Source organism: Elephas maximus, chromosome 25 (assembly GCF_024166365.1).
Source record: "Elephas maximus indicus isolate mEleMax1 chromosome 25, mEleMax1 primary haplotype, whole genome shotgun sequence".
NCBI lineage: Eukaryota > Metazoa > Chordata > Mammalia > Proboscidea > Elephantidae > Elephas > Elephas maximus.
In genome coordinates this window covers 24,553,739-24,580,580 of record NC_064843.1, presented here as the reverse complement: position 1 = coordinate 24,580,580, position 26,842 = coordinate 24,553,739, and the positions used below count along the sequence as shown (strand labels likewise).

Here is a 26,842-nt window from a genome sequence, read left to right as displayed (position 1 = left end):
TTGTATTGCTTGTGGAACTTAACCACTGAGTTTATTCCCTGAAAATACGGTACACTGGCTTCTTGTATTTGCCCATGCTGTTAATGATTTTTGGAGTTCTCTCTCTTTTTTATTTCCCATATGTAGATTTGATTATTTGTTTAATGTCCTTTCCTTCAAATCTATGTCGGTTTTGCCTTGCCTATTAAGTATTTGGTAAATGACAAAAGGCTGCACACGTGTTGGTTGTCGGTGTCTCTGCTGTGCTAGGATCACTGGTGAAGGTGACTCTGGGCACCAGGGGAAGGAGGCCTTGCTGTGGTGGAGCTGCCGGCGGACGGGAGGAGTGGCCCTGGGAGGTTGTGAGCTCCCTTCCCTGTCACCAGCGGCTCCAAGGGGAGCTAAGCTACCCACTCCTCAGGGAGATAGAAGTGGGGGTGAAGGCATCAGAGGGGCGACTGAATCAGCCCCATGAATCCCAAATGTGGCTGAGCATCAGAGTCACCTAGGGAGCTTATACAAAGGAGCCTGCCAGGCTCCACCTGAGATGTGTAATGGGGGGGGGGGGGCGGGTTGGGCTCAGGACCCTGTGCCAGCCGAGGGAAGCACGTGCACAGCAGATGGAGAATCACCTGCTAGCGGAGCACCCAGCACTCCCCTTATCTGAGATCGCTGGCTTCTAGATGCCAGTCGTTGTCAGGTGTCATCAAGTCGGTTTTCAACTCATAGGGACCCCATGTGTCAGAGTAGAACTGCCCATAGGATTTTCTAGGCTGTAATCTTTATGCAAGCAGATCACCAGGTCTTTTTCCTGCAGAGCTTCTGGTGGGTTTGAACCGCCAACCTTTCAGTTAGTAGCCAAGCACTTAACCATTGTGCACCAGGGTTCCTTCTAGATACCATGGGACCCCTAAAGGAACCTAGGACGTGCCCTTAAGAAGCATGAGATCTGCCTAATAACAGTAAAGGCTTGCTCTGCTTCAGGTATTGTGTCAAGCATTGCACACCCATGGTCCTATAGGCTCCTCCCCAGGCTACCTCCTCTCCCAGTGCTCTTTCTTCTCCTGTTTTTCAGCTCCAACACCCCCTCCTCCAGGAACCCTTCCCTGACTCCTAGAGCTAAGGACCCCTCTTTGGGCTTCCACAACAAGATTGCACTCATGCCTGTCTTAGTCTACATCTATTCTCCTCCCCTCCCCAGGGCTGTGACAGGACTGGCTTCTCACTCAAGGCTGTGTCCCCAGCACCTAGAGACTGGTCCAATGTAGGTGCTCACTAAGCATTTTCAGAGAGGAACTTGCCTGCTCCATACAGGACGGACAGAGGAGGCAGCGAGGAAAGCAACCTCACAGGAAGTAATCCAGGTCACCAGGTTGGGAGGAAACAGAACCTACAAATTCTCCCCACTGCTGTTCAGAAGCGGCCTGGGCTATTTATAGCTCACAAGCCTTCTGCTTCTTGCATTTAAATGCAGGGCCAGGCATGGAATAAAATCTTGAGGAGGTCTGTCAGTTTTAACATTTATTATTATTTTTTTCCCCAAGAACAGGAGCAGAAAGCAGGGATGAAAATGAACCAGAACTATTGGGGCGAGCTGCTTATGCTATCCCCAGGCAGCTGTGGGCTACACACAAATCTTATGCAGTTCTAGACCCAAACCTAGAAATCGGAGTGTCCCTTCGAGACCAGTCTGTGAAGGTCCTTTTAAGGTGGTTTTTAAATGGTGACTTCAGTTTAAAAAATAGTATCACAGCATGACCCTGCCTGGTTTTAAACAGGCACGTGTACGTGTGTGTGCACGCACACATACATATACCAGGAGAGAAACAGCTCCAGTGGTTAAGTATTCCACTTCTAGATGATAGAATTAGGAGCGGTTTTTCTTTTCTTTTTTTTTCCCAAAATTTGCACCATGGGTGCATATAGCACAGACTGAGGGTTTCAGGCTCAAGGAAACTGGCTCTGCCATTTGTTTGCGTGTGACTTTGCGGGAGTCACTTAATTTCCTCATCTGTAAGACAGAACAGCAAGAGGTCTGCTCTGACGACGGTGTGAGGAAACGTGTGGAGTCTTAGCAGGTGCCTGGAACTCGGTTTGTGATCAGGAAACTCCTGCTAGCGTGACTGTGCCAGCGTTGTTCTTCTGTTTGCCATTCATGAAAACACAAAACTAGTTGCTGTCAAGTTGATTCCAGCTCATTGCGACTCCACGTGTGCAGAATAGAACTGTGCTCCATCAGTTTTCAAGGCTGTGAGCTTTCGGAAGCAGATCACCAGGCCTGTCTTCCCAGGTGCCTCTGGATAGGTTTGAACTGGTGAGTAGTAGAGCACGTTTAACTGTGCCACCCAGGCCTCCTCAAAAGCACAGTATTGTTTTTGTTTGTTTGTTTGTTTATTGTGCTTTAAGTGAAAGTTTACAAATCAAGTCAATCTCTCATACAAAAATTTATATACACCTTGCTACATACTCCTAATTGCTCTCCCTCAATAAGACAGCACATTCCTCTCCACTCTCTCTTTTCGTGTCCATTCCTCCACCTTCTGACCCCCTCTGCCCTCTCATCTCCCCTCCAGATAGGAAATGCCAACATAGTCTCATGTGTCTACTTGATCCAAGAAGTTCATTCTTCACCAATATCATTTTCTATCCCATTGTCCAGTCCAATCCCTGTCTGAAGAGTTAGTTGGCTTTGGGAATGGTTCCTGTCTTGGCCTAACAGAAGGTCTGGGGACCATGACCACCGGGGTGCTTCCAGTCTCAGTGAGACCATTAAGTCTGGTCCTTTTACAAGAATTTGGGGTCTGCATCCCACTGCCCTCCTGCTCCCTCAGGGGTTCTCTGTTGTGTTCCTGTCAGGGCAGTCATCGGTTGTAGCTGGGCACCATCTAGTTCTTTGGCCTCAGGCTGATGTAGTCTCTGGTTTATGTGGCCATTTCTGTCTCTTGGGCTTGTAATCGCCTTGTGTCCTTGGTGTTCTTCATTCTCCTTTGCTCCAGGTGGGTTGAGACCAATTGATGCATCTTATATGGTCGCTTGCTACCATTTAAGACCCCAGACGCCACCCTCCAAAGTGGGATGCAGAATGTTTTCTTAATAGATTTTATTATGCCAATTGACTTAGATGTCCCCCAAAACCATGGTCCCCAAACCCCCGCCCCTGCTACGCTGGCCTTTGAAGCATTCAGTTTATTCAGGAAACTTCTTTGCTTCTGGTTTAGTCCAGTTGTGCTGACCTCTCCTGTATTGTGTCTTGTCTTTCCCTTCACCTAAAGTAGTTCTTATCTACTATCTAATTAGTGAAGGCCCCTCTCCCTCCCTCCCTCCCTCCCCCCTCTCGTAGCCATCAAAGAATATTTTCTTCTCTGTTTAAAGTATTTTTCGAGTTCTTATAATAGTGGTCTTAAACAATATTTGTCCTTTTGCAACTGACTAATTTCACTCAACATAATGCCTTCCAGATTCCTCCATGTTATAAAATGTTTCACGGATTCATCACTGTTCTTTATCGATGCATAGTATTCCATTGTGTGAATGTACCATAATTCATTTATCCATTCATCCATTGATGGGCACCTTGGTTGCTTCCATCTTTTTGCTATGGTAAACAGTGCTTCAATGAACATGGATGTGCATATATCTGATCGTGTAAAGGCTCTTATCTCTAGGATATATTCCAAGGAGTGGGATTGGAAAGCACAATATTGTTTTAAAAAATTAAAATGTAAACAGAAACTCTCACACTCTTGGATATGGAAGGATTGCTGTGAAGGGAGGGACTAGATGATGGGCCAGGACGGGCCAGAGGCCTGAGTTCCATATTTAGCTTGGCCGAAAATATACCCAATAGCCCACCCTTCCGCTCTCAATCTCAGTTTTCCGACTTTAAAAAGAGTGATGAAGACCAAGGACACAAGGAAAATATTAGCCCAAGAGACAGAAAGGGCCACATAAACCAGAGACTCCATCACCCTAGACCAGAAGAGCTAGATGGTGCCCGGCTACCACCACTGACTGCCCTGACTGGGAACACAACAGAAAGTCCCTAACGGGGCAGGAGAAAAGTGAGGTACAGAACTCAAATTCTAGTGAAAAGACCATACTTCACTGTCTGACTGAGGCTGGAGGCACCCCAGAAGACAAGGCCCCCAGACTGTTAACTCAGAATTAAAACCATTCCTGAAGCCAACTCTTCAGACAAAGATTAGACTGGACTATAAGACATAAATGATGCTCGTGAGGAGTGTGCTTCTCAGTTCAAGTAGATACATGAAACTAAATGGGCTGCTCCTGTCCAGAGGTGAGATGGGAAGGCAGAAAGGGACAATAGCTGGTTGAATGGAAACAGGAAATTAGGGGTGGAAAGGAGGAGTGTGCTGTCACATTATAGGGAGAGCGACTAGGGTCACATTAACATTGTGTGTATAAATTTTTCTACCAGAGACTAACTTGAGCAGTAAACTTTCACTTAAAGCACAATAAAAAATTTAAAAATATTAAATTAAAAAAAAGTGATGGTGGGGTTAGATATTAAGTCCCACCCGCTGCCCCTCAGGAGGTCTGAAGATAATGACACAGCTCTGGTCTTCAAGAAGGCTCCCCCACCCCCAGGCACAGCTTAAGAGCCTTTTCCTACCCACCCAACCTCTTTCCTGGTCCCCTTCTACCCGCATCCACTTTCTAATCCACCTATTTTGCCCCCTAGGCATAAATAAACCACAGGAAGTTCCTCCCAGTGACCACACAGGACCCCCAGTGGCCCAGAGCATCTGCCTCCTGTCTAGCCTAGTAGACAGCTTCTCACTCTTCAAGGCTGGTCACCCAGGTATCTACCCTGCTTGTCTTTCATCCTAGGCTAAGGGTGGCCCCGTCCTATTCAGCACCATACCTTCAGTACCCAGCACACTGGATGAGGGCTCAGTAAGTGTTTGTTGACTGCATAAAGAATGCTCTTAAAAATGGTAAAGGGCAATGCAGAGCAGTGGTTAGGCTAGCTGGCATGTGCACCAGTCAGGCCTGTTTGACCCTTGTCTCCTTCACTCCCTGGATGGTACAGTGAATGCACCCAGCTGCTAATTGAAAGTTTGGAGGTTTGCGTCCACCCAGAGGTGCCTTGGAAGAAAGTCCTTGTAATCTACTTCCAAAAAATCAGCCACTGGAAACCTTATGCGGCACAGTTCTCTGCTGACACACCTGGGGTCGCCATGAGCTGTAATCGCCTTGACAACAACTGGTTTTCACTTAACTACTGAATGACCCTGGGCCAAAGACTGGCCTATCCTCTCTAAGCCTCAGCTTCCTCATCTGGAAGATGGGTATGACAGCTATACCTGCTTCATATCTGACATTTCAATAGGATAATCCAGGTAAAGTGCTCAGAGTACCTGGCATGAACACTAGCTCTCATGATGATGACGATGATAAAAAATGTAAAAGGACTTCATGCTTATCTCGAGGTCCCAGTGGCAGCACGTTCCCATCAGGTCCGCCCCTGGCGCCTCTCTGGTCAGACTAGTGGGATCCTCTGAATGGCCCAGGTGGGTGTGGGCACGGGGCTGGAGTACAGCCTGTTTTTCACTTGCCAGGCCGTAATGTACACCCTGGCTTTGCACTGGAGAAAGGGGAGGCTTTGTTTTAATTCATCCTCCTAGAGGAGCAGTAAGGAGCCCTGGTGGTGTAACAACTAAGTGCTCATCTGCTCACTGAAAGGCTGGTGGTTCAAATCCTCAAAGATTACAGCCTAGAAAACCCTATGAGGCAGTTCTACTGTGTCATATGGGTTCGCCATGAGTCAAAATCAACTTGATGGCACCCAACAACAACAAAGAGGAGGGATCTTTTTTAAATTTGACCACCCGGGGCACAGGAGGCCCACGGAGAAATGCCTTTCTCTGGTTCACACAGAGGTGCCATGGAAACCACGTGCCTGTACCAGAGCCCAAGACAGGGGACACCACAGGGGAAGGGCCATCCTGGGTTGCTCTCAATCTCATTCCAAGGATGCCCCACAGGGCCCCCTAATATTTGTGGGGCCCAGGGCAAGAGTATAAATGGAAGCCCTCACACTTAGGCCAAATATTTAAAAGTTATAAATCAAGCTATTAAATAAAACATGTTCAATCCTTCCACTCTGACAAATAGACCTTCATAATGACCTTGAAGGACAGGACAGGTTCAAATTTAGAATCCTCAGAGTTCCATGGCTGAATGTGGCAGTGAGGAGAGAGCTGGCCCTCAGCCACAGCCCACCCGTCCTCTCTGCACTCCCCACTCCCGCAGCACACCGGGGTCCACTCTGCACATCTGTGTTTTGTTCTCACCTCTACAAACATGGATGAATGGAGTCAGCTGGATGGAGGAAGAGCCCAGGGAAGAGGTCTGGGCAGGCCCAGGAAGCTGACTTTGGACCATCTGGCAAGGAATTACATGGTCCCACATGCTCAGAACATGGCCTAATATAAGGGGTGGAGATTGCAGGGGGGGATATCCCCTTTGCCCCATGGTCTCCTCACCCTGTGAGGAGAGGTCTAGACAGAGTCCCCAGTAATGCCTGGGATCCCAGACAGGGGCCCTTCTTGCACGGGGCTAACGGGGGAAAAGATGCAGCTCACGATCCCATCAGCAGCCAGGCCTACCACTCACCAGGCAGCTCATGTGAAAACTCAAGAGAGGCTGACATGTTGATTGTTTGGGGGGCTGTGGCCTGATTTTTACCAAACTCTTTCACAAATCGACAGATTTGCCAACCTTTGGGTGTGAGGTGGGCACGAGGTTTCCCTCATGTTTCTCTCAACACCCCCTAAAGTCCAGATTTAGGGGCTTAAGTTTCCTGGGCAGCCTCAGGGTATGTGTAGATTCAGTTCTACACTGAGCTCTTTCTGGGGCAGGAGACGTAACAGACCCTACTCCCAACTCTTGGCCGGGCAGGGTGGGGGTCACAGACAGCCCTTCAAACCCAACCTTTCACTAAAGGATGGTTTGCCTTTTTTTTGTTTTGTTTTAATTTTAATTTCTTCTAAAGACTTAGACATTCACCTCTGGAGAGAAATTATGGGTTTCAGGAGTTCTTGACAAAGAGCTTCACTCCAGAAATGTAAAGCCGGCATTTTAAATTTGGTTCTTATTCGCTGCTGGAAAGTATTAGAATGAAGATTACAAATTTAATAATGTAACGCGGCAGGAATTGGCTTGGCCTTGTCTCCAGGAGAGTAATTTGTTCCTGCCTTCAAACTGGCACTTCCAGCCTCCCTGCATCACCAGACCAGCCTGGTGACACACTCCTGACTTTTTCTCCTCTTGCGCTCTGGCCCATGCAGCCAGCCCAGACACCAGCAGATCATTGCCACCCTGTCTGAGGATTCAGTACTGAAATGGTCAGACCAGCATGGGGAGAGCTATAAGCGAAGGGAGCCACCCCTGGACCTCCTGGCTCCATTCTTCTTCCCTGTAGCCAGAGGGGTCTTTGCAAATCCCAAGTCTGAGTCTGTCATTTCCCAGCTGAAAACCCAACAGGGGCTCCAACTGTCTTTAAGCTCAAGTCCAAGATCCTTGCAGTGGCATTAAAGACCCAGTGTGATCTCGTCCTGCTGTCTCACCATCCACATGCTCCTCTCCCTGGACTTTCAAAAGGCCATGTCCCTCCCCACTGTAAAGCCTTTGCACAGCTGCTAATAATTAGTTAGTTAGGTGCCATCAAGTTGGTTCCAACTCATAGCCACCCTATGTACAATAGAACAAAACACTGCCTGGTCCTAAGCCATCCTCAGGATCATTAACAAGGGTTAATATTTATAGAGGAATCGCTGGGTGATGCAAACAGTTAAGTGCTCAACTACTAGCTGAAAAGTTGGTAGTTTGAACCCACCCAGAAGCACCTCAGAAGACAGGCCTAGAAATCTGCTTCCAAAAGGTTGTTTTCGTTAGGCACCGTCAAGTCGGTTCCGTCTCATAGTCACCTACGCGCAACAGAACAGAACACTGCCGGCTCCCGTGCCATCCTCACAATTTTTGCTATGTTTGAGCCCACTACTGCAGCCGCTATGTCCATCCATCTCATTGAAGGTCTTCCTCTTTTTCTCTGACCCTCTACCAAGCATGATGTCCTTCTCCAAGGCCTGATTCCTCCTAACATGTCCAAAGTACTTGAGACAAAGTCTCACCATCCTCACTTCGAAGCAGCATTCTGGCTGTACTTCTTCCAAGACAGATTTGTTCATTCTTTTGGCAGTCCATGGTATATTCAATATTCTTCTCCAATGCCATAATTCAAAGGCATCAATTCTTCTTTTCTTCTTTATTCATTGCCCAGCTTTCACTGCATATGAAACGATTGAAAATACCATGGCTTGGGTCAGGCACACTTAACCCTTAAGGTGATGTCTTTGATATTGAATATTTTAAAGAGGTCTTTTGCAGCAGATTTGGCCAATTCAATAGGTCATTTGATTTCTTGACTTACTTCCATGGGTGTTGATTGTGGATCCAAATAAAATGAAATCCCTGACAACTTCAATCATTTCTCCGTTTATCATGGTGTTGCTTATCGGTCCATTTGTGAAGATTTTTGCTACAGCCTTGAAAACCATATGGCACATACAGGGTTGCCATGAGTTGGAATCAATACGATGGCAACTAACAACAACAACAATATTTATAGAGCACTTACTATGTGCCAGGCACCATGCTAAGGGATACACGGGTATCCTTCTGTGAATTCTCACCCCTACCCTGTGAGGGAGGCAGATAACTGAGTGGTTAAATTCAGACTCTGGAACCTGGGTTTGAATCCTCCCTCTGCCCCTTACTAGCTGTGTGGTCTTAGGCAACTTACTTAACCTCTCTGTGCCTCAGTTTCCTCATCTATAAAATAGTGTTAGTGACAGTACCTAAATCACAGGGTAGTTGTGAGGACTGAATGAGTTAACTTATACAGGTGAGGCATCAGAACTAGATGGGCACCACGTACGTGCTAATTATTCTTAGCCTTGTTTTACAGAAAGAAAAACAGGAGCACCTAGTGATTAAATAAGTTGGTTAAAGTCACACATCTACCAGTGGGAGTATGGTCTCCAGACTGCAGTCCTCAATTTTTACTATGACACATCCATTGCAGAAAACTTGGAAAATTAAAAAAAAAGAGCAAACCAGAAAGTAAAAACTACCCATAATTCTGTCATGCATAAGGAAGTATGGTAATATTTCCATCTGTATGTGTGTGTGAGACAGATAGAGACAAAGAAGAGGGGAAAGCGGAAAGACTGACACACAGACCGAGAACCCAGGATTTGACTCCCCGCCCCTGTAATTGATTCCCAAGCCCCCGCTCTTAGCGTTACAGCACTGTGCCTGCGTCCTCCCCGCCCCCCGCCATCCCTTAGGTCTCCATTTAGCTGTCCCCCTCCCTTGCTGCCCCCACTCCCTGCCACAGAGTCAGTTCTCCCTGCTACAGGCTTTCCTGGCACCCTGTACTTGTCTTGTATACCACGTATCACAGTCATACTCAAATTATTAATCGTTCTTTTGGGGTATCTGTCTGACACCACCAAACTATAAACTCCAGAGGGGAAAGCCTGGGTCTGTCTGGTGTCACCAGCACCCAGAAAAGGACCTGGCCATCAGCAACACCTGCAGGAAGGAAGGGAGGAAAAGGGAAGCTTGGGATTCAGCTCTGTCCAGTGCCCTGTAGGTAGGACTCAGATGGGAATCACAGTCCCTGACCTGGAGGGGCTCACAGTGTGCCAACAGAAAAGTGACAGAAGCCAGGCGGTCAAGTGCTGGAAACAGGGAAAAGCTAAGCGCCACAGACCACCCAGGAGGAATCATCAACTCCACCCAAGAAAAGAGAGGTGTGTTTCCCGGAGGTGGTGGCACTGGAGCCCTGAGGAAGGAGAGGGAGGCTATCCCTGCAGCGGAAATGCCTGAGCAGAGCAGAGGTAAAAAACACAAACTAGACCACTAAATATGGAGGAGTTGGTTTTTGCCTGGAAGTTAAAAATGGCTGAGAGGTCTGGAAATATGAAAGTCAATGATTGGGACCTACCCAAAACTTGTTTTCCCTATTCCTCCTTCCACTTTCTGTACCGTACACTCTCCACACAGAGAACAAGCTATGCCCTGAGGTAGAGAAAGTGGTGCTGTGGGTCCACTGACCCATATCCCCCGTCCTTACCACTGCTGTGCCCACTGGGCCAACCTCCTATTGCCAGCACCTGGGTTTCTTTGCCTGAGGGTTGTCACCTGTGGCAGGCTAACAATGACAGGAATAAACAACACCCTTCCTTCCCTCCTGGCAGCCCTCTACCAATGACTGATGAGAGTCGGTAAATAAATACCCCAGCTCCCTCACTCATGGGTGGCATGATTCTGAGGTACATGTTCTACCTCAGGAGTCAGCAAACTATGACCCATTGGGTAATCTTGCCTGTTTTGTAAATAAAGTTATATTGGAACACGGGCTCACTCATTTATTTACATATTGTCTGCAGCTACTTTCCAAACTACAACAGCATAACTGAGCAGTTGCAAAAGAGGCTGTATGGCCCACAAAGCCTAAAATACGTCCTGCCTGGCCCTTTACAGAAGAAGCTTCCATCTACACTGTCTCCCAGCAGTCCCCAATAAGACTAAACTCCAAATGCCCTCAGGAGTAACTTGCCTGATAATACCCTGTTTCCTGACTTCTTCCCCTGACTCACTTTCTCACTCCTTTCCTGGGGCTTCATGGATCACATTCTTGAACCACATGAACCATGTAAAATTGCTATTTGACTATTTTTGACTTATAAAAATGGCAGCTTCATATGGTTCAACCTAATACTTGTACTCAAATTCTTGTTTCTGGGAGGAACACGAACTAAGACAGTAGCACAGGTGTCACTGTGCCCCTTTTACAGATGAGCCCTAAGTTGAAGCTGCTTCCTGTACCCACACTGCCTCTTCCATCAAAACCAGGCCAGCCCTGGTTTTGGACACTTCTCCCCCAACCAGAGCCTACTAAGTCCTTGATATGTGCAGTGTTGGTAGGACACCAGCCGGGTGAAACTGCTTCTGCTGCTCATGGCCATGGACTTGGTCATCCCATGAGAACACCAAGGCTCAAAGAGAATGACTTGCCCAGGGTCACCAGGCTGGCAAACCGGCAGAAACAAGGTCTCCAATTTGAGTTTTCTGATAAAAAATCAGGATTCATTTCATGGCAAATCAGCTACCCCTTAACCTTTCACCTTAGGCAGCTTGTTGGAGCACCGCCCACGTTTCTGGATACGGGGCCAATTTTTGTGAGGATGAAGTGAGATCAAAGCAGTAAAAATGCTTTGTCAGATGCAAAAAGATTTGTGTTTCCAACATACAAAGTAGAAAGTCAAGACAGACACACTTGTGCAAAGTAGAAAGTCAAGACAGACACACATCAAAAGGTGCTTGGAAAGAAGTTCACTAGGAAGCGTCAAACATATATTCATGAGAAAAATTAAATGCACTACAGAATGCTGAAAAGACCACATGTGTTGGTGTCAGGCCTGAGCTGGAAGCCCTATTCCATCCATCCCTCACTAGCTGTGTGACCTTGGTCAAGTCAGGAGTCCATTCTGATACTTGATTTCTCCATCCTGCGTAATGAGACAGGGATCATGCCCCACTTGTGGGACTGTGGAGAAGGTGACCTGATAAGGAGTGGACATTGCTCAACACAAGGAGCCCTGGTGGTGCAATGGTTAAGTGCTGAGATGGTAACCGAAAGGTTGGTAGTTCAAACCCACCTAGTGGCTCCATGGGAAAAAGACCTGGTGATCTGCTCCTGTAAAGATTTGAAAAAAAACCAAAACATTGACTTCAAGTCAAGTCCGACTCATAGTGACCCTACAGGACAGAGAACTGTCCCATAAGGTTTCCAAGGCTGTAAATTTTTACAGAAGCAGACTGCCATATCTTTTTCCATGGAGTGGCTGGAGGGCTCAAACTGCCAAACCTTTTGGTTAGCAGCAGAATGCTTAACCACCATGCCACCAGCCTAGAAAACCCTATAGTGAAGTTCTTCTCTGTCATATGGGGTCACTAGGAGTCAGAATCAACTCATGGCACCTAACAACATTGCTTTCTCCACCCTGTAACGTGATGTTCCCAGACAGTGGGTGGGTCAATCCTGATGGTGCCCCACCCAGATTCCCTTTAGCAAGCCAGACACCCAGCTCACAGCTGCTATGAGCATCAGCTGCTACCAGCTGACAGCTGCCCTCTTTTCTAGGGAACTGCCCTTAGCTGATGAGAGCTCCCTTGCCCAAAAAGTTATATCTCCCGCAGCCTAGGAGACTGTCCACAGCCACTGATGGCTATGGGGGTACAAAAGGTCAGTCAATTCTGCAAGGTCATTCATGTTCTAGAGGTCCCTACTCCCCATGGGGTCAGGCTGAGGCTAGACGGCAGCTGAACTCCCATCTTTGCCTGGCTTCGTCCCCTGCCCCATCTTGTGTCCTCTCACTCACTCCTTCAGTCTATCACTTTCACAAGAAGACTGTTTCAGGCTAAGGAAGAGGAGGACAGAGTTCTCCCATCTTCTATATTCTTTTTATTATTATTATTATATTTTACTGTGTTTTTGGTGAAGGTTTACACAGCAGTTTAGGTACCCATTTGACAATTTCTACACATGTTGTTTAGTGACATTGGTTACATTCTTCACAACGCATAAACAGTCTCAGTATTTCCATTCTAGTTGTTTTGTTTCCATTAATCTAGTTTCCCTGCCTCCTTACATTCTCATCTTTTTTTGTTTGTTTGTTTGTTTTTAATTTTTTTTTTGTTGAGAATATACACAGCAAAACATACTGTGTTCTTTTCAACTTACAAAGGCAGCTGGGGGAGTCCAGAGAGTAAGGTACATGTTGAATTCTCACCTGCTAGAGGAACCCACTGGATTCCCAACAGGGCCAGGTGTCCCAGTTTGAGTTCCCTCTGCCAGGACTCAGCATGCCCAACAGAAACTGAGCAGAAGTGGCTGTTTCCTCATGCCAGATGGCTCGGGGGTGGCTTGGCGCAGGCCTGGTGGGCCCCAGAGACCCCCAGTCCAGTCTTGGAGTTGGGCCCAGCCAAATGAAAGATGTTTCTTAAGACATTTGCAGAGGAACTAATTAATTTCCACTACAGGCCCCAATTAGTGACACATCCTCCCACCTACTCCCAGGACGACTCCAAGCAGCATTTACCAGGGACACAAAGTGCTAGAAACGCAGGATGTGGACCTAAAGCCTCAGGTGTTGCCAGGGCCCAGGGGGCCACCTGGGGCACCTCAGAAGAGAGAAAAGGCCCTGGACTGGGAGTCTGGAAACTGACTTTGCTATAGACCTGCTTTGAAAAAAAAAGAGGCTTTGGACAAATCACTATCCCTCTCTGGGTGTCCAAAGAATAATGACACATTCAAACTGTGGTGTTGGCAAAGAATATTAAATATACCATGGACTGCCAGAAAAATGAACAAATCTGTCTTGGAGGAAGTACAACCAGAATGCTCTTTAGAAGAGAGGATGGTGAGACTTCATCTTGCTTTGGACGTGTCATCAGAAGAGGCCAATCGCTGGAGAAAGGCATCATGTTTGGTAAAATAGAGGGTCAGTGAAAAAGAGTGACACCCTTAATGAGATGGTTTGACAGAGTGGCTGCAACAATGGGGCTCAAACATAGCAAAGATTGTGAGGATGGCGCAGGACCAGACAATGTTTCGTTCTGTTGTACGTAAGGTTGCTCTGAGTCAGAACCGACTCAACAGCACCTTACAACAACTCTGAGTCTCAATGGAAGTAGTAAGAGATGACCTCAGAGAAACTTCCAGCTTGAAGGTTCTAAAATAACAACAGCTAACACTTTTATCCCATTTTTACTGTATAGCAGGCTCTCTACTAAGCATTTTACAAATATTTACTCAGTTAATCCCCATGACACTCCTTGGAAGCAGGGAGAGCCTATTATTAGCCCTGTTTTACAGATGAGGAAACTGAGGATCAGAAAGTTTAAGTAACTTGCTCAAGATCATACAGCTAGGAAGTGGCAGAGCCAGGATTCGAACACAGGCTGTCTGGCTACAGAGTTCATATTCTAACCACCATGCTATATTGCCTAGTACAATTTGACTTCTCTTGAACCCTCACAGTGCTTAACAAGAATTTGGTAACCGAAAAATGAAGAAAAAACTGGTAGCCTAAAAGACTGTGACGGTGGTTTGTGGGAGTGGCACTGGGTTCACTGAGGTGCTGTTTGGCTTTTTTACCACAGACATACGATATCATCAGTAACAGCCACTATAAAGGGTTGTGGGAGCTGGTAGCAGTGCTTGTACCTGGAAAGGACAGCAGGATCAGAAGATAAGGGTGCCCAGGACACTTTTCACTGGATATTTTTGGTGCTTTTAAAATTTTGTACCATCTGCATATATCACCTAACCCAAAAACATTTATCATTTAAAAAAATTATTCAATAACCAATCAGGCAAGGATTGGCTAGAGATAAATCTTAGGAGGAGGGTAGGCCCTGGGAATGAAAAATGACCCAATGCGGGCTATAGCAGGGGGGAGGAGTCTGAAGGAGGAGCTGGACTAATGTCCTCTGTTTTCTGGGAGATTCTGGTTATCTCTAAACCAAGACCCTCACTCTGCAGATGGGGATGTTGTTGTTGTTGTTGTGTGCCATGCAGTCAATTTTCAACTTCTAGCAACCCCAAGTGACAGAGTAACTCTGCCCCATGGGGTTTTCTAGGTTAATCTTTACTGAAGTCCCAAAATGCACAAACAGAAGGGGCCACAGGAGACAATGGGATTCAGGGCTGAAGACTCCTCTCTCACCTCCTATATGGCCTCTCCAGCAGCTCCACCACGTACACAGAGAAGACCAAACATCCAGACCAGGCAGTGCCCCCTCCTCTGCTCGGGGTGTACATCACATCATTTTCACGAAGTCCCCATCAAAGACACCAGTAACCAGTTGCCATCCACTCGACTCGGGCTCATGGTAACCCCATGTCTGTCAGAGTAGGACTGTGCTCCATAGAGTTTTCAGTGGCTGATTTTTTGGAATTAGATTGCGAGGCCTTTCTTCCAAGGAGCCTCTGGGTGGACTTGAGCCGCCAACCTTTCAGTAAGCAGCTGAGCACATTAACCGTTTGCACCCCCCAGGGACTCCACAGTAAAGGCAGCAGGTACCATTTTTTGGATGCTTTCTATGTGTTGTACTTACATCATCTCTAATTCTCACAAGGTGGGAATCATTCACGCCATTTTGTAAAGGATGAAGCTGAGGCCCAGAGAAGTGACATAGCCTGGTCAAGGTGCACAGCTGGAAGCAGCAGAAACAAACCCAGGTGGTCGTGCCTCCAAAGCTCGTGCTTTTCTCATACCTAGAGTCGCCCCTTTGGAGGAGTATTTCCCATCCATTTAAGATAAGCTCCAAATCAAAACTACAATGAGATTCTATCTCACTCCAACAAGGCTGCCATTAACCCAAAAAACACGAAATAATCAACATTGGAGAGGTTGCAGAGAAACTGGAACACTTCTACACTGCTGGTAGGAACGTAAAATGGTACAACCACTTTGGAAATCGATTTGGTGCTTCCTTAAAAAGCTAGAAATACAACTACCATATGATTCAGCAATCCCACTCCATGGAGTATATCCTAGAGAAATAAGAGCCTTTACACGAACAGACACACACACACCCATGTTCACTGCAGCACTGTTTATAAGACCAAAAAGACGGAAGCAACCATGGTGCCCGTCAATGGATGAACAGATAAATTATGGTATATTCACACAATGGAATATTATACATCGATAAGGAACAATGATGAATCCATGAAACATTTCATAACATTGAGGAATCTGGAAGGCATTATGCTGAGTGAAATTAGTCAGTTGCAAAAGGACAAATATTGTATGAGACCACTATTATAAGAACTCAAAAAATACTTTAAATAGAGAAGAAAATATCCTTTGATGGTTACGAAAGCAGGGAGGGAGGGGAGGAGGGAGAGGGGTTTTCACTAATTAGATAGTAGATAAGAACTACTTTAGGTGAAGGGAAAGACAAGACACAATACAGGAGAGGTCAGCACAACCGGACTAAACCTGAAGCAAAGAAGTTTCCTGCATAAACTCAACGCCTCAAAGGCCAGCGTAGCAGGGGCGGGAATTTGGGGACCATGGTTTCAGGGGACATCTAAGTCAATTGGCATAGTAAAATACTATTAAGAAAACATTCTGCATCCCACTCTGGAGAGTGGCGTCTGGGGTCTTAAATGCTAACAAGCGCCCATCTAAGGTGCACCAATTGGTCTCAACCCACCTGGAGCAAAGGAGAATGAAGAACACCGAAGACACAGTGTAATTATGAGCCCAAGAGACAGAAAGGGCCACATAAACCAGAGACTACATCAGCCTGAGACCAGAAGAACTAGATGGTGTCTGGCTACAACCAATGACTGCTTTGACAGGGAACACAACAGAGAACCCCTGAGGGAGCAGGAGAGCAGTGGGATGCAGACCCCAAATTCTTGTAAAAAGATCAGACTTAATGGTCTGACTGAAACTAGAAGGACCCCGGAGGTCATGGTCCCCAGATCTTCTGTTAACCCAAGACAGGAACCATTCCCAAGGCCAACTCCTCAGACAGGGATTGGACTGGACTATGGGATAGAAAATGATACTGGTGAAGAGTGAGCTCCTTGGATCGAGTAGACACATGAGACTATGCAGGCAGCTCCTGTCTGGAGAAGGAATGAGAGGGCAGAGAGGGTCAGAAGCTGGCCAAATGGACACGAAAACAGAGTAGAGGGAAGGAGTGTGCTGTGTCATTAGGGGGAGAGCAACTAGGAGTATATAGCAAGGTGTATATAAGTTTTTGTATGAGAGACTGACTTGGTTTGTAAGCTTTCACTTAAATCACAATAAAAATTAAAAAAAAAAAAAAAAAGATAAGCTCTACCTAGAAGCTATTTTTAAATCCCTTTGTCTTCCGACTCTGGGTTTTATGAGGCTGGATGGGAATCGCATCAAATCATAAGGTTTGGCCCTCTGCCTCCCATCTGAGTTAGATCCCAACCTTTGCCTAGAAAAGTACCAGGGACCCCTTTCTTAGAAACATCTAGATAACCTGACTCAGTGAGCTCCCTTAGTATCATTTCCCAGCATTGTGGCCCTTTACGTTGATGAGTCTTTGATTTACTTCTTCCTACTAGAGGCTTGTCCTCAAATGATCTTCGTGGTTTTAACACAGAGCTCTGCCTTTCCCTAATCAGAAAAAGGACCAAATCCAGTTCCCTCTGGCAGAAAGTACTAGACCTGTACCCCTTAGAATCCCCCTGAGCCATCTGAATCCAATATCTCAAGAAAGGACATTATAACCTAATGTGTTATTCATGTCAACTCATTTATCATTTGTACAGATGACTTCTAAAAGGATAGATGGGGCCCTGCACATTAAACACGGTGCAAAGCAGGGCAGCAGCTGACGCTCATTTGGATCAGAGACTACGTGACGGAAACAGGAGCACCTGAAGACTATTCCTAGGTACTGAATACGGCACCCAATGTCCCGGCATCTAATACATAGGTAGCCAGGAGACATCCCAAGTATGAGAAGCTCCTTAATTTCCCTTAGCCTTTTTTCTCTAACCCAGTGGTTGTAAGGTAAGGATCTCTAGACCAGCAGCATCATCATCACCTGGGAACTTGGTAAAGCTGGGATTCTCAGGTCCCACCCCATAGCACTGAAGGAGAAACCCTGGCCTGGGGTAGAACCCAGGAATCTGTGTTCTAACAATCCTTCCAAATGATTCTGATAGTCTTTCAAGTTTGAAAAGCACTGCTCTAGTCCAGCAAAACTGACAATAACAACAACCACAACAATAGCTGCAGCAGGTACCACTGAATTCATGCCTACTAGAGCTCAGCTGCTAACCAAAAGGTCGGCAGATCGAATCCAGCAGCCACTCCTTGGAAACTGTAACGGGGCAATTCTACTTTGTCGTATACGGTTGCTATGAGTTGGAATCGACTTGACGGCGACAGGTTTGGGTTCTTTTAATGTGCCAGCATTGAGGAGCTCTCGTGGCTCAGTGGTTAAGCATTCAGCTGCTAGCCAAAGGGTCAGTGGTTCGAACCCACCAGCTGCTCCACAGGAGAAAGATGTGGCAGTCTGCTTCTGTAAAGATTACAGCCTTGGAAACCCTATGGGGCAGTTCTACCCTGTCCTATAGGGTTGCTACGAGTCGGAACCAACTCAACAGCAGTGAGTTTGGTCTTTGGTTATGTGTCAAGCATCAAATTCACTACCTCATTAGTCCTCATAACTGAGGAAACCTTAATTCCATACCCGTTCTGTGTCCAGCCCTGCACTAGGCGAGTATTGTTCATTGTGTCATTTATTCCTCACAATTACCCTTTGAAGTACTTACTAGTAATATGCCTCATTTTACAATGAGGACACTGAGGATCTGAAAAGTGAAGCCACTTGCCCAAGGCCACACAATTTAGAAGATGCAGAAAAAACAAACAAAAAAACCTGTTGCTGTCAAGTCAATTCTGACTCATAGCGACCCTATAGGACGGAGGAGAACTGCCCCATAGAGTTTCCAAGGATCAGCTGGTAGATGCAAAGTGGCAGAGGCAGGGTGAAAATTCAGGTCTGTCAGATTCCAAAGCCAAGTTCTTTCTGCCTTATTATGGAGTCTTCCCAGGGTTTCACATGGCTGAGAAAATACAAAGCAGGGTGAGATGCCAGGAGGTGAGGGGGCAGAAAGAGCCCCGCCCCAGACTCCACAGTACCTTCCACTCCCAGCTACAATGTGAAAGGAAGCCATGTTATACATTTAAAGGCACAGTCAGTCACCTGTGCCTTTAAACAACAACAAAAAAAAAAACCCAGGGACTCAAGAGGCTGAGTTCTTGGCCTCTCCCTGACTGTGCCATCTGGGGGACTTTCCCGTTTCCCTCTCTGGGCCTCGTCTCCCCACCTGACACTCCTCATCCTTGCCTACAAGGCGGAGATGATCTTCCCTGCTTAGCCCTTTGGCTTGTTCCCCCTCACCCATTCCCTCTAACCACACTGGTCTCCGTTCTGTTCCCTAAGTCCCAAACTCACACTCACCTCAGGGCCTTTGTACTAGCTGTGCCCTCTGCCTGGAACACTCTTCCCCCTCAGATTCCCACTGCTAGCTTCCTGTCACCACCTCAGTGAGCCTTCCCTGACTACCTTCCCTAACATCATCTCCTAACACATCACCCTGTTTTATTTTCACTGCACTTAACACAATCTTAAATTATTTATTTCTAATTGCTTGCCTATTCAATGTCTATATCCTCCACCCTAGAACATAACTCCATGAGAACAGAAACTGTTCCTGTCTTGCTCCCCAAAGGATCCCCAGCACCTAGAATGCTGTTTGGCACTGAGCAGCTAATTAAATAATAGTTGAATGAATAAACACCAGAGAAGAAAACCTGGACTCAGAGGCCAGAGCCTTGGACCGTTAATGTATGACTTTGGCAAGACGCTCTGCTTCTTTGAGCCTCAGTTTCCCTCCTTGCCTAATGAGGCGACTGGACTAGATGTTCTCCAAGGGTCCTTCCAAAACTGCCAGTCTTGGAAAGCCTGGAACCAGGGCTGGAATCCACCCAATGGAAGAGAAGGGAGCTGGCCAGGGTCCTGCAGCATCTGCCTCACCCCACCCCACCTGTGTCCCTGCCCAGCCACCCAGTTATCTCACTCCCCCATCAGAGAAACTGTTAATGAAGTGCGCACTGCTAAATGCAGTTACAATTACGGGGGCTAAGAATAAGGCGCTGACATCAGCCTCGCCAGTTTCCGAGTGAATCAGAAGGGGAGGAGGGAAGAAGACGAAAGGGGGGGGATGGTGCTAGGGAGCTGTCAAGTGGAAATAGCACAGCGTTAAATATAATCCAGGCCTGGCCTACATCGGGCTGGAGAGGCAGGTGACGGCTCGGCCCCCAGGGCCAGGGCAGACAACTGGATTCTTCAAGGAGGCCAGGTAGCTACAGCCGCCGTGGAGTGTGAGGAGGACCATCCAGGAACTGATGGCCAGGAACCAACTCGAGCAGGCTGGGGAGGGGACTGTGGCGGGGTGGTGGACCCTGAGGGGACACATCAGAACAGGAACAGCAGCCTGGTTCTTAACACTTGCTGGCTGTGACAGCACAAGCACGCCCCTCTCCCACCCGGGATTTCATCGCATGCCCAGAAGCAGAAGGTGGCCTCTGCAGTCAGGGGCACCTGCATTTGAATCACAGCTGGGCAATCTGGGAAGGCCACAAACCACTCCAAGTTGCCTGGCTTGCCTTATCTGAAAAATGGGTACATCTGCAACAGTACCTACCCCTTCAGGTTGCCACAGGCTGAAATGTGATCAGAAAGCACTCAGCACGGAGCCAGCACCAAGCAAGCCTTTTAATTTTATTTTTACAACCCTGAGAGATGCCCCAATGAGGATAATTCTCAGATGAGAATTTTTTTTCCCAGATGAGGAAACTGAGGCCCAGAAAGGTTAAGCCAGGCCTAGGTTCAAAGTGGAGTCAAATCCAAGCTCAGTTATCTTTCCACTACAGTAAGAGGGGGCGTGCGTAGCCTTGGGGGGTGAGGGTGGGGTTGCAGATTATAGTGGGAGGGTTACTGTACCCTTCGAGCATATTCGCCAAAAGGGCCACCTATTCAACAATTTTTCAAAGATATGCTGAAGTGATGGTTGTTACGACCATAATGAAAAGATGTTGGAGGAAGCAAAGTAAAAGAAAGGCCCTGACACAGGAGAGAAGGTCAGTCCGAGGGTGGAGGCTTTCTTATATTCTCCCTCTCCTCCAAACTTCCGCCCCGCCCGCTCACTTGGCCCTCAGTTACTAGGGGCTCTGCCACTGGAGTTGGGGTGGATGGGGTAGGGAGGTGGAGCCTCATCCTCAGAGGGAGACTGGGTGAATGGACCCCCTCCTTTCCCTTCCCACTGAACAACCAGGTGGGCCTTTGGCAGCTGCAAACACCCAGGAAGCCTGAGCCTCCAGTCTGGAAGCTTGGGGGGGAGGCGTGCCTTAAGGAGGGACAATTTAAGGAAAGTGCTCTCACAGCATCAAAGCAGATACTGGTCCAATGATCTATATAATGAGGGAAGCAGCGGATCCCCAACTACTTGGTTTTTCTGAGAAAATTCTCTCAGAATAATTTAATGAAAATAAAGCAGTTTGGGTCCACGCTCTCAGCCCCAGTCTTAAATTATGGGAATAACTGAGTTCAATTTTTTTTTACCATGCTTCAGCTATCTAAATCTAGAGCTTTGCCCAGCTCCCAAGGCAGAAAGGAGACCACAGCACTTAGTGAAAAGGGGGGGCAGAGCGGAGGGAGGGCTGGAAGTGGGCTGCCCTGGGGGTGAGGGTAGGAACAGAGGCTTCAAAACCCCAACCTCCTGCCCGTCAGTAGCCACGATCCAGAAGGATATTCTAAGGCCTCCCCGTCACCATCCCCCCCCACCCCCTAGCCTCAGTCCCCCTCCAGGGCTGAAGGACTATTCCCACCATCTCTGGAGGAGAGTAGGACGTTTTGTTTCTCAGAAAAATCTCGGGTCAAATTTCAAGGACAAAAGTTAGCACTTGTTCTGGGAAAGAAAACTCTGCCAAATGGAGTGAATTGGGGGTGGTGAGAGGGCAGGGAGAGGGAAAGAATTCCAGTGTGGTCATTCCAGGTGCCTGGGTCTGGGGGTGGGAATTGGGCTCTCATTCCCCCTGCCAGGATCTGTCTGGCAGGATATGGGTATCTCCACTCCAAAACCCAGGAGAAGTAACTCAGACAATCCCCTCCATTTCCCCTCTGTCAGAATTAGGGGGTAGGGAGCCATGGTACTAAATTATGGGTCCCATTCACCATGCCCCCACCCTGAGACTCGGCTTGAGCAGAAGGGGGCGGTGCCATGAAGGGCTTTCCAGCCCAGAGATGTGGCCCGCACTGCTAGGAGAGGGACCGGTAGCCGGCCCCTGTTGCCATGGCAACCTCCTCCCTGCGCTCCCTCAAAGCATCCTATGGGCAAATCCGAGCTGGCTGCTCCAGCTTCTCCGCCCTTCTCCTGGGCGGGGGAGAACTGGACGCCGAAACCACTCAGTCAGGCTCAGGAACAGCATCCTCAGTTCCAGACCCCAATGTAACACCCCTCTTTGACATTTTCTGGAAACTGGAGACACCCCTACTTCCCAGCTGTGCTCCAAAGGCCAAGAGGCAGAGCTGGGACTATAATGTGGTGCAAATGGAACTATTAAGGAAGATCAGGGAAAGGGGTAGCTAGAATGCTCTCCACTCTCTTGTTCACCACAGAAGGCCCCCAAATCCCCATCATTAAACCATTTCCAAGAAGGGGAGCCCAGCGGTGCCTTAATAACTATAACAGTGTAATAATAATCACCTACAAAAATTATAAAACATTTTGAGATCAGGCTTCCACCCCTCCCCAAACCCACAGATTCTTCTTACAGTCATGCTCAGACACAGCTCTTACTTGGTAATAAGATAGATAATAGCTCACGTGTACTGAGAGCTTACCTTGTGCTAGGTACTGTGATAAGCACTTTGCATAGCATAAATAGCATAATAATTAAGAGTACAGATGCTTAAGTCAGATTGCCCAAGTTCAAATCCTAACGCCTGCACTTCCTGGCTGAGTGACCTTGAGAGAATTTACTATCTTTGTGCTTCAATTTTCCCATCTGAAAACGGGGATGTTAGCAGGATGTTAATGTTATGGGGTTGCTATGTGGAACGAATTAGAATAATATATTTAAAGGACCTAGGAGGATGTCTAGCACAAGGTAACATTTTTAAAATGTTGACCCTAGGCAGTCCATGCTATTACTTTCTTTCTTATACAGATGATAAAACTGAGGTCACATATCCACCTCCATGCCAGAAACCCTCCCTAATTATAAGCCTAACTAACCTCAGCAAGGCTCAGCGATCAAAGACGTAGACACAACATGTCCCTGACTGCATGGCTCTCTACAGCCCCAGCATCGTGGTGAAAAGGGGCAAAAGCAACGTAAGAAATCAGTTCAGCGTGTATAAGGGAAGATGCCCCTTAAGAGGAATTCCAGGAACCTGCAATGGTTTGTGCCCCAGGGTGGCTGGAAAGGGATGGGAGGCCGGGGTGGTGGCCTTTGCCACACCAACGTTCAGAGGGCCCCAAGCCCAAGGCAGGAGAGTGCTCTGGCCCATTTAAGGCTAATGAAAAAGTCTCCCTCTCGCCCCATTTCTCAGGAAACTAGCTGAAGAGCAGCATGTAGACCCTGAAGATGGCTGTGGCTCAATCAGGATGGTGGAAAAGATGCATTCACATGGGTGGGAAGCAGCAGCAAAGGGGAGGCCCCTGGAAGAGCCAGAGGCTCGTCATGGACACCCCTGTGAGATGGAGCCATCAGGGATAGAGGGGCATTAAGTGGACAAGGGGAGGGAAAAAGAAGGGCAAGCAAGGCCATTTGTGACGGCCCTCCCAGGAAGCTGTGTCCCGTCCAGTATCTGAGAGGCTATTCAAACCGGTTTTAGAAATTAGTTCAGCACGGTGCTGCCCTAAAAGAATGAATCCAAAAGGCTTCTTTAGGTGAAAATTAATGACTTTGAGAAGAACAAGGGAATGAAGCACCAAGACAGCATTCCCTACTTCCGATTTTTACCAGACACTCATTATTCTGCCGGAAATGAAACTTGACTTTCACCTCCCCCCATCCAACTCGACGCATCCCTCAAAATGAGCAGAGACAGTAAGCACGAGATGCCCAAACCAAACTCTGGCTGCCAGCAGCTCCCCGAGGCCTCCTCACCTGGGAACCATTTTCTACACAGTGAGAATTTGGCTTTTTTTTTTTTTTTTTTTTCCCAATCCTCTTGCAGAGGGAGGGCTACTGGTTTACTGCAAAGAGAACCAGAAACCTGATTTTAGTCTCAGCTCTCTGCCTGCCTCACTAGGTGACCTTGGGTCACGAACATACACACACACACACCCCAGGGCCTCAGTTTCTCACCCATTCAGGGACGAGAAGGGGTTAGATGAAGATTTCTAGATCTCTTCCAAGTGAAACATTTCAGGATTTGAAGAAACCCTTTGGAAGAAACCATCAGGTGGATCTTTACAAATATCTCCAATGCTCCCTGAAGCTAGCTATCTGTTCTGAATTAAGTGAAAGCAGAGCCAGTCACCTGCAGCCTGCATAATAACCAAGGTGTCTGACCAAGACACGGAGCATAACTTCAGAGAAACAACAAATGGTACCTGCCTCCGAGACTCCTAAAAACCCGTGCTCCACCCAGCCTGGCACTTGAGACCAAGTGGCCTGGTGAACTTCAGGAGAGTTGCCTGGCCATCACCTGAGGAGTGGAAGCCAGCTGACCTAAACTGGGGCAGGGGGGCTTCCTGTCCCATTTCCCTGTGCAGCTGCTCCTCCCCCAGACCCCAGGCCTGCCTCATTGCCTATCTCGGATTCTGTTCCAATGGAGCCACCCCATTCCTCCTCACCTTGCCGTGTGCAAAATCATAATACAACCTCCCTTAGCTACATCAAGGGGGAAGTTAAGCCTCTGAGTCTCAGTTGCTTTTTCTTTTTTCTGTGCAATGGGAATCAAGACAGGCTTTACAGTAACCATCCTTACTTAGCCCACTCCCATCTCCAGGCCAAGAGCAATACAGGCCTGATAGGGTCTACTTTACGAACCCCCATTAATTTACCTGGCCAACAGATTCTTCTGGAGAACCTTCTCCCCTTTCCACCATCACCCACCTATCAGCCACTGCCCCATCCCCATGGTTTATCTGGGTAGCGAGGTTAATCAGGCAAGGTTCCCTGCAGGCTGGGAGTCTTAAACCTGGGCTCATGAACTCCCTAAAACTGTGGGCAAAATTTTGTAGATGGTGGATGTTGGCATTTTTTTTTTTTTTTGAGAGAGAGATAAACCTTATTTTCATCAGAGTCTCGAAAGTGACTGTGAAACCATCTTGCTCCTCCCCCTACATACACCTCTCTCCTTTTTGTCCCCTTATTGAATTCAAATACTTTCAAATTTTCAGCTTACAAAACACTTTTAACTCCACTCTCACACTGTATAGACCCTTGTGTATGAGGCACTGTCATCACCATTTTACAGATGAGGAAACTGAGGCTCAGGGGTGGCATGACTTGCCCAAGGTCACAGCTAATAAACAGAGACTCAAGACTGGAATCTGATTCTGACTCCAAATCTGGCATTCTTTGGGGAACTTTCACCCAAGCCCTCTAGCTTCCCCACCTGTTAGAGGATTCACGTTCTCACCCCAGAAGGCTCAGTTTTCCCCTTCTAGCTGGTCCCAGAGCCCCAAAGAGCAGGTTTCCCCTCCCCTTGGGCTCTGGCAGAGATTGTGTTCAGGCCTGGGAACAGGAGGTTCCGCTGGATGGTGGTTGGGTTCAGGCCACCCAGAAGGGGATACACCAGGGACAGGAGCACCTCGGGTCAGGGACGCAGCCCTAAGGGCCCGCAAGTGCAGAGTTGGTACCCTCCTACACCTCTCTCCGGGAAGAGCAGGTAGGAAAAGGGAGGAAAGGCTGTCACCTGGCCGGTTCCCCCCGGTGGGCCCCAGTCTGATAAAAACCTGGAGTCCGGAGCCCCAGTCTGTGGGGTACGGAGTCGGGGGGAGGGGAGGAGAAATGGGGACGCTCAAGGCCTTGGGCGCCGGAGGCGGGGGTCTCGGGAGGGAGCCTCTGATGCAGCCAAGACAAAGATGGAGAGATGAGGTTTGCGCGCCACCCCCAATGGCGGGGGGCGCGTCAGAGACCCAGGGGTGGGGCGGCCAGAGCCCGGGGGGTTGGGGAGTGAGCAGACACAGAAAGCCGAGGGAGGGTGGCAGGTCGGACCTAGGAACAAGGCAGGGGGCATCCTGCGGGTGCAGGTGAGTAGAGAGAGCTGAGTCCAGGGGACCCAAAGGGCCCACCTGCAGGCAAGGGGTGAATGCAGATGATCTAGGGGTCCCTGGTAGTGGGGAGGGCCAGAAGAGAGCTCATCCTAGAGACCCTGGGGTGCCGTGCATTGGCAATGAGACCCCGGGGGCGCATCGCCCAGGGCAGTTGGGGAGGAGAGAGTGGCCAGGCGCACCAGGTCCGGGAGAGGGCCTCGGGCTCTGGATCCCGGGACACCCCCCAGGCGTCGGAGTAGGGACGCGGGCTTACCCGCATCCTCGTCGTCGAAGGAGTTCATGCACGGGAAGTAGATGGCGAGCGCCTCGAAGGAGGCGGACAGGCTGAGGCGGCTCTGCGAGCGCTCCATGCCGGCGCCGGCGCCCGGCCCCTCGGCCGCGGCGGCGGCGGGCGGCTTGGGCAGCTTGGCCGCCCCATTCTTGACGCGGAGTACGGCGCGTGGCGTGGTGGCGGCGGCCCGGGCCGGGGCTCCGCGGCGGGGCTGGCGGCGCGGCGGGCCGGCGGGGCCGGGCGGCGGGCGGCGGGCGGGCCGGGAGCTGGCGGCGCGCGGAGCCCGAGGCGCGCGATGCTACCGGCGGCGGCGGCGACAGCGGTGGCGGCAGCGGCGCAGCACGCTCAGGCCGGCGGCGCCCCCCTCCCCCGGCCGCCAGGGGCGGGCTCGGAGCAGCGCCGCAGCCAATCGGCGCCGCTGGGGGAGGGGGCGCGGGCCGGGCGGGGGGCCCGAGGGCTGGGGCGGCCGCCCCCCTGGAGGCCCCGGCAGGTGTATGTGTCCGGAGGAGGAGTGGGGCCACGCTGCTTGTGCCCCGGGCCTGTAGTGGTGCCCCCCCACGACCCTCTGCCTCCAGCCCCCACACTCCGGCCTCACCCAGGTACACAGACACACTCAGAAGGGACACATTAGG

General features: G+C 48.8%; 1 protein-coding gene across 1 annotated transcript in view; it reads right to left on the bottom strand.

Moving 5' to 3' along the window:
• Nucleotides 1-26,402, bottom strand: part of RIMS4 (regulating synaptic membrane exocytosis 4) — a 66,593-nt gene extending 40,191 nt beyond the window's left edge. The window contains exon 1 of the mRNA XM_049869856.1: nt 26,193-26,402. Within this exon, the coding sequence (XP_049725813.1) occupies nt 26,193-26,289 (97 nt within the window). The 5' untranslated portion in view covers nt 26,290-26,402. The remainder of the gene's footprint in view (nt 1-26,192) is intronic.
• Between the last annotated feature and the right edge of the window lie 440 nt (nt 26,403-26,842).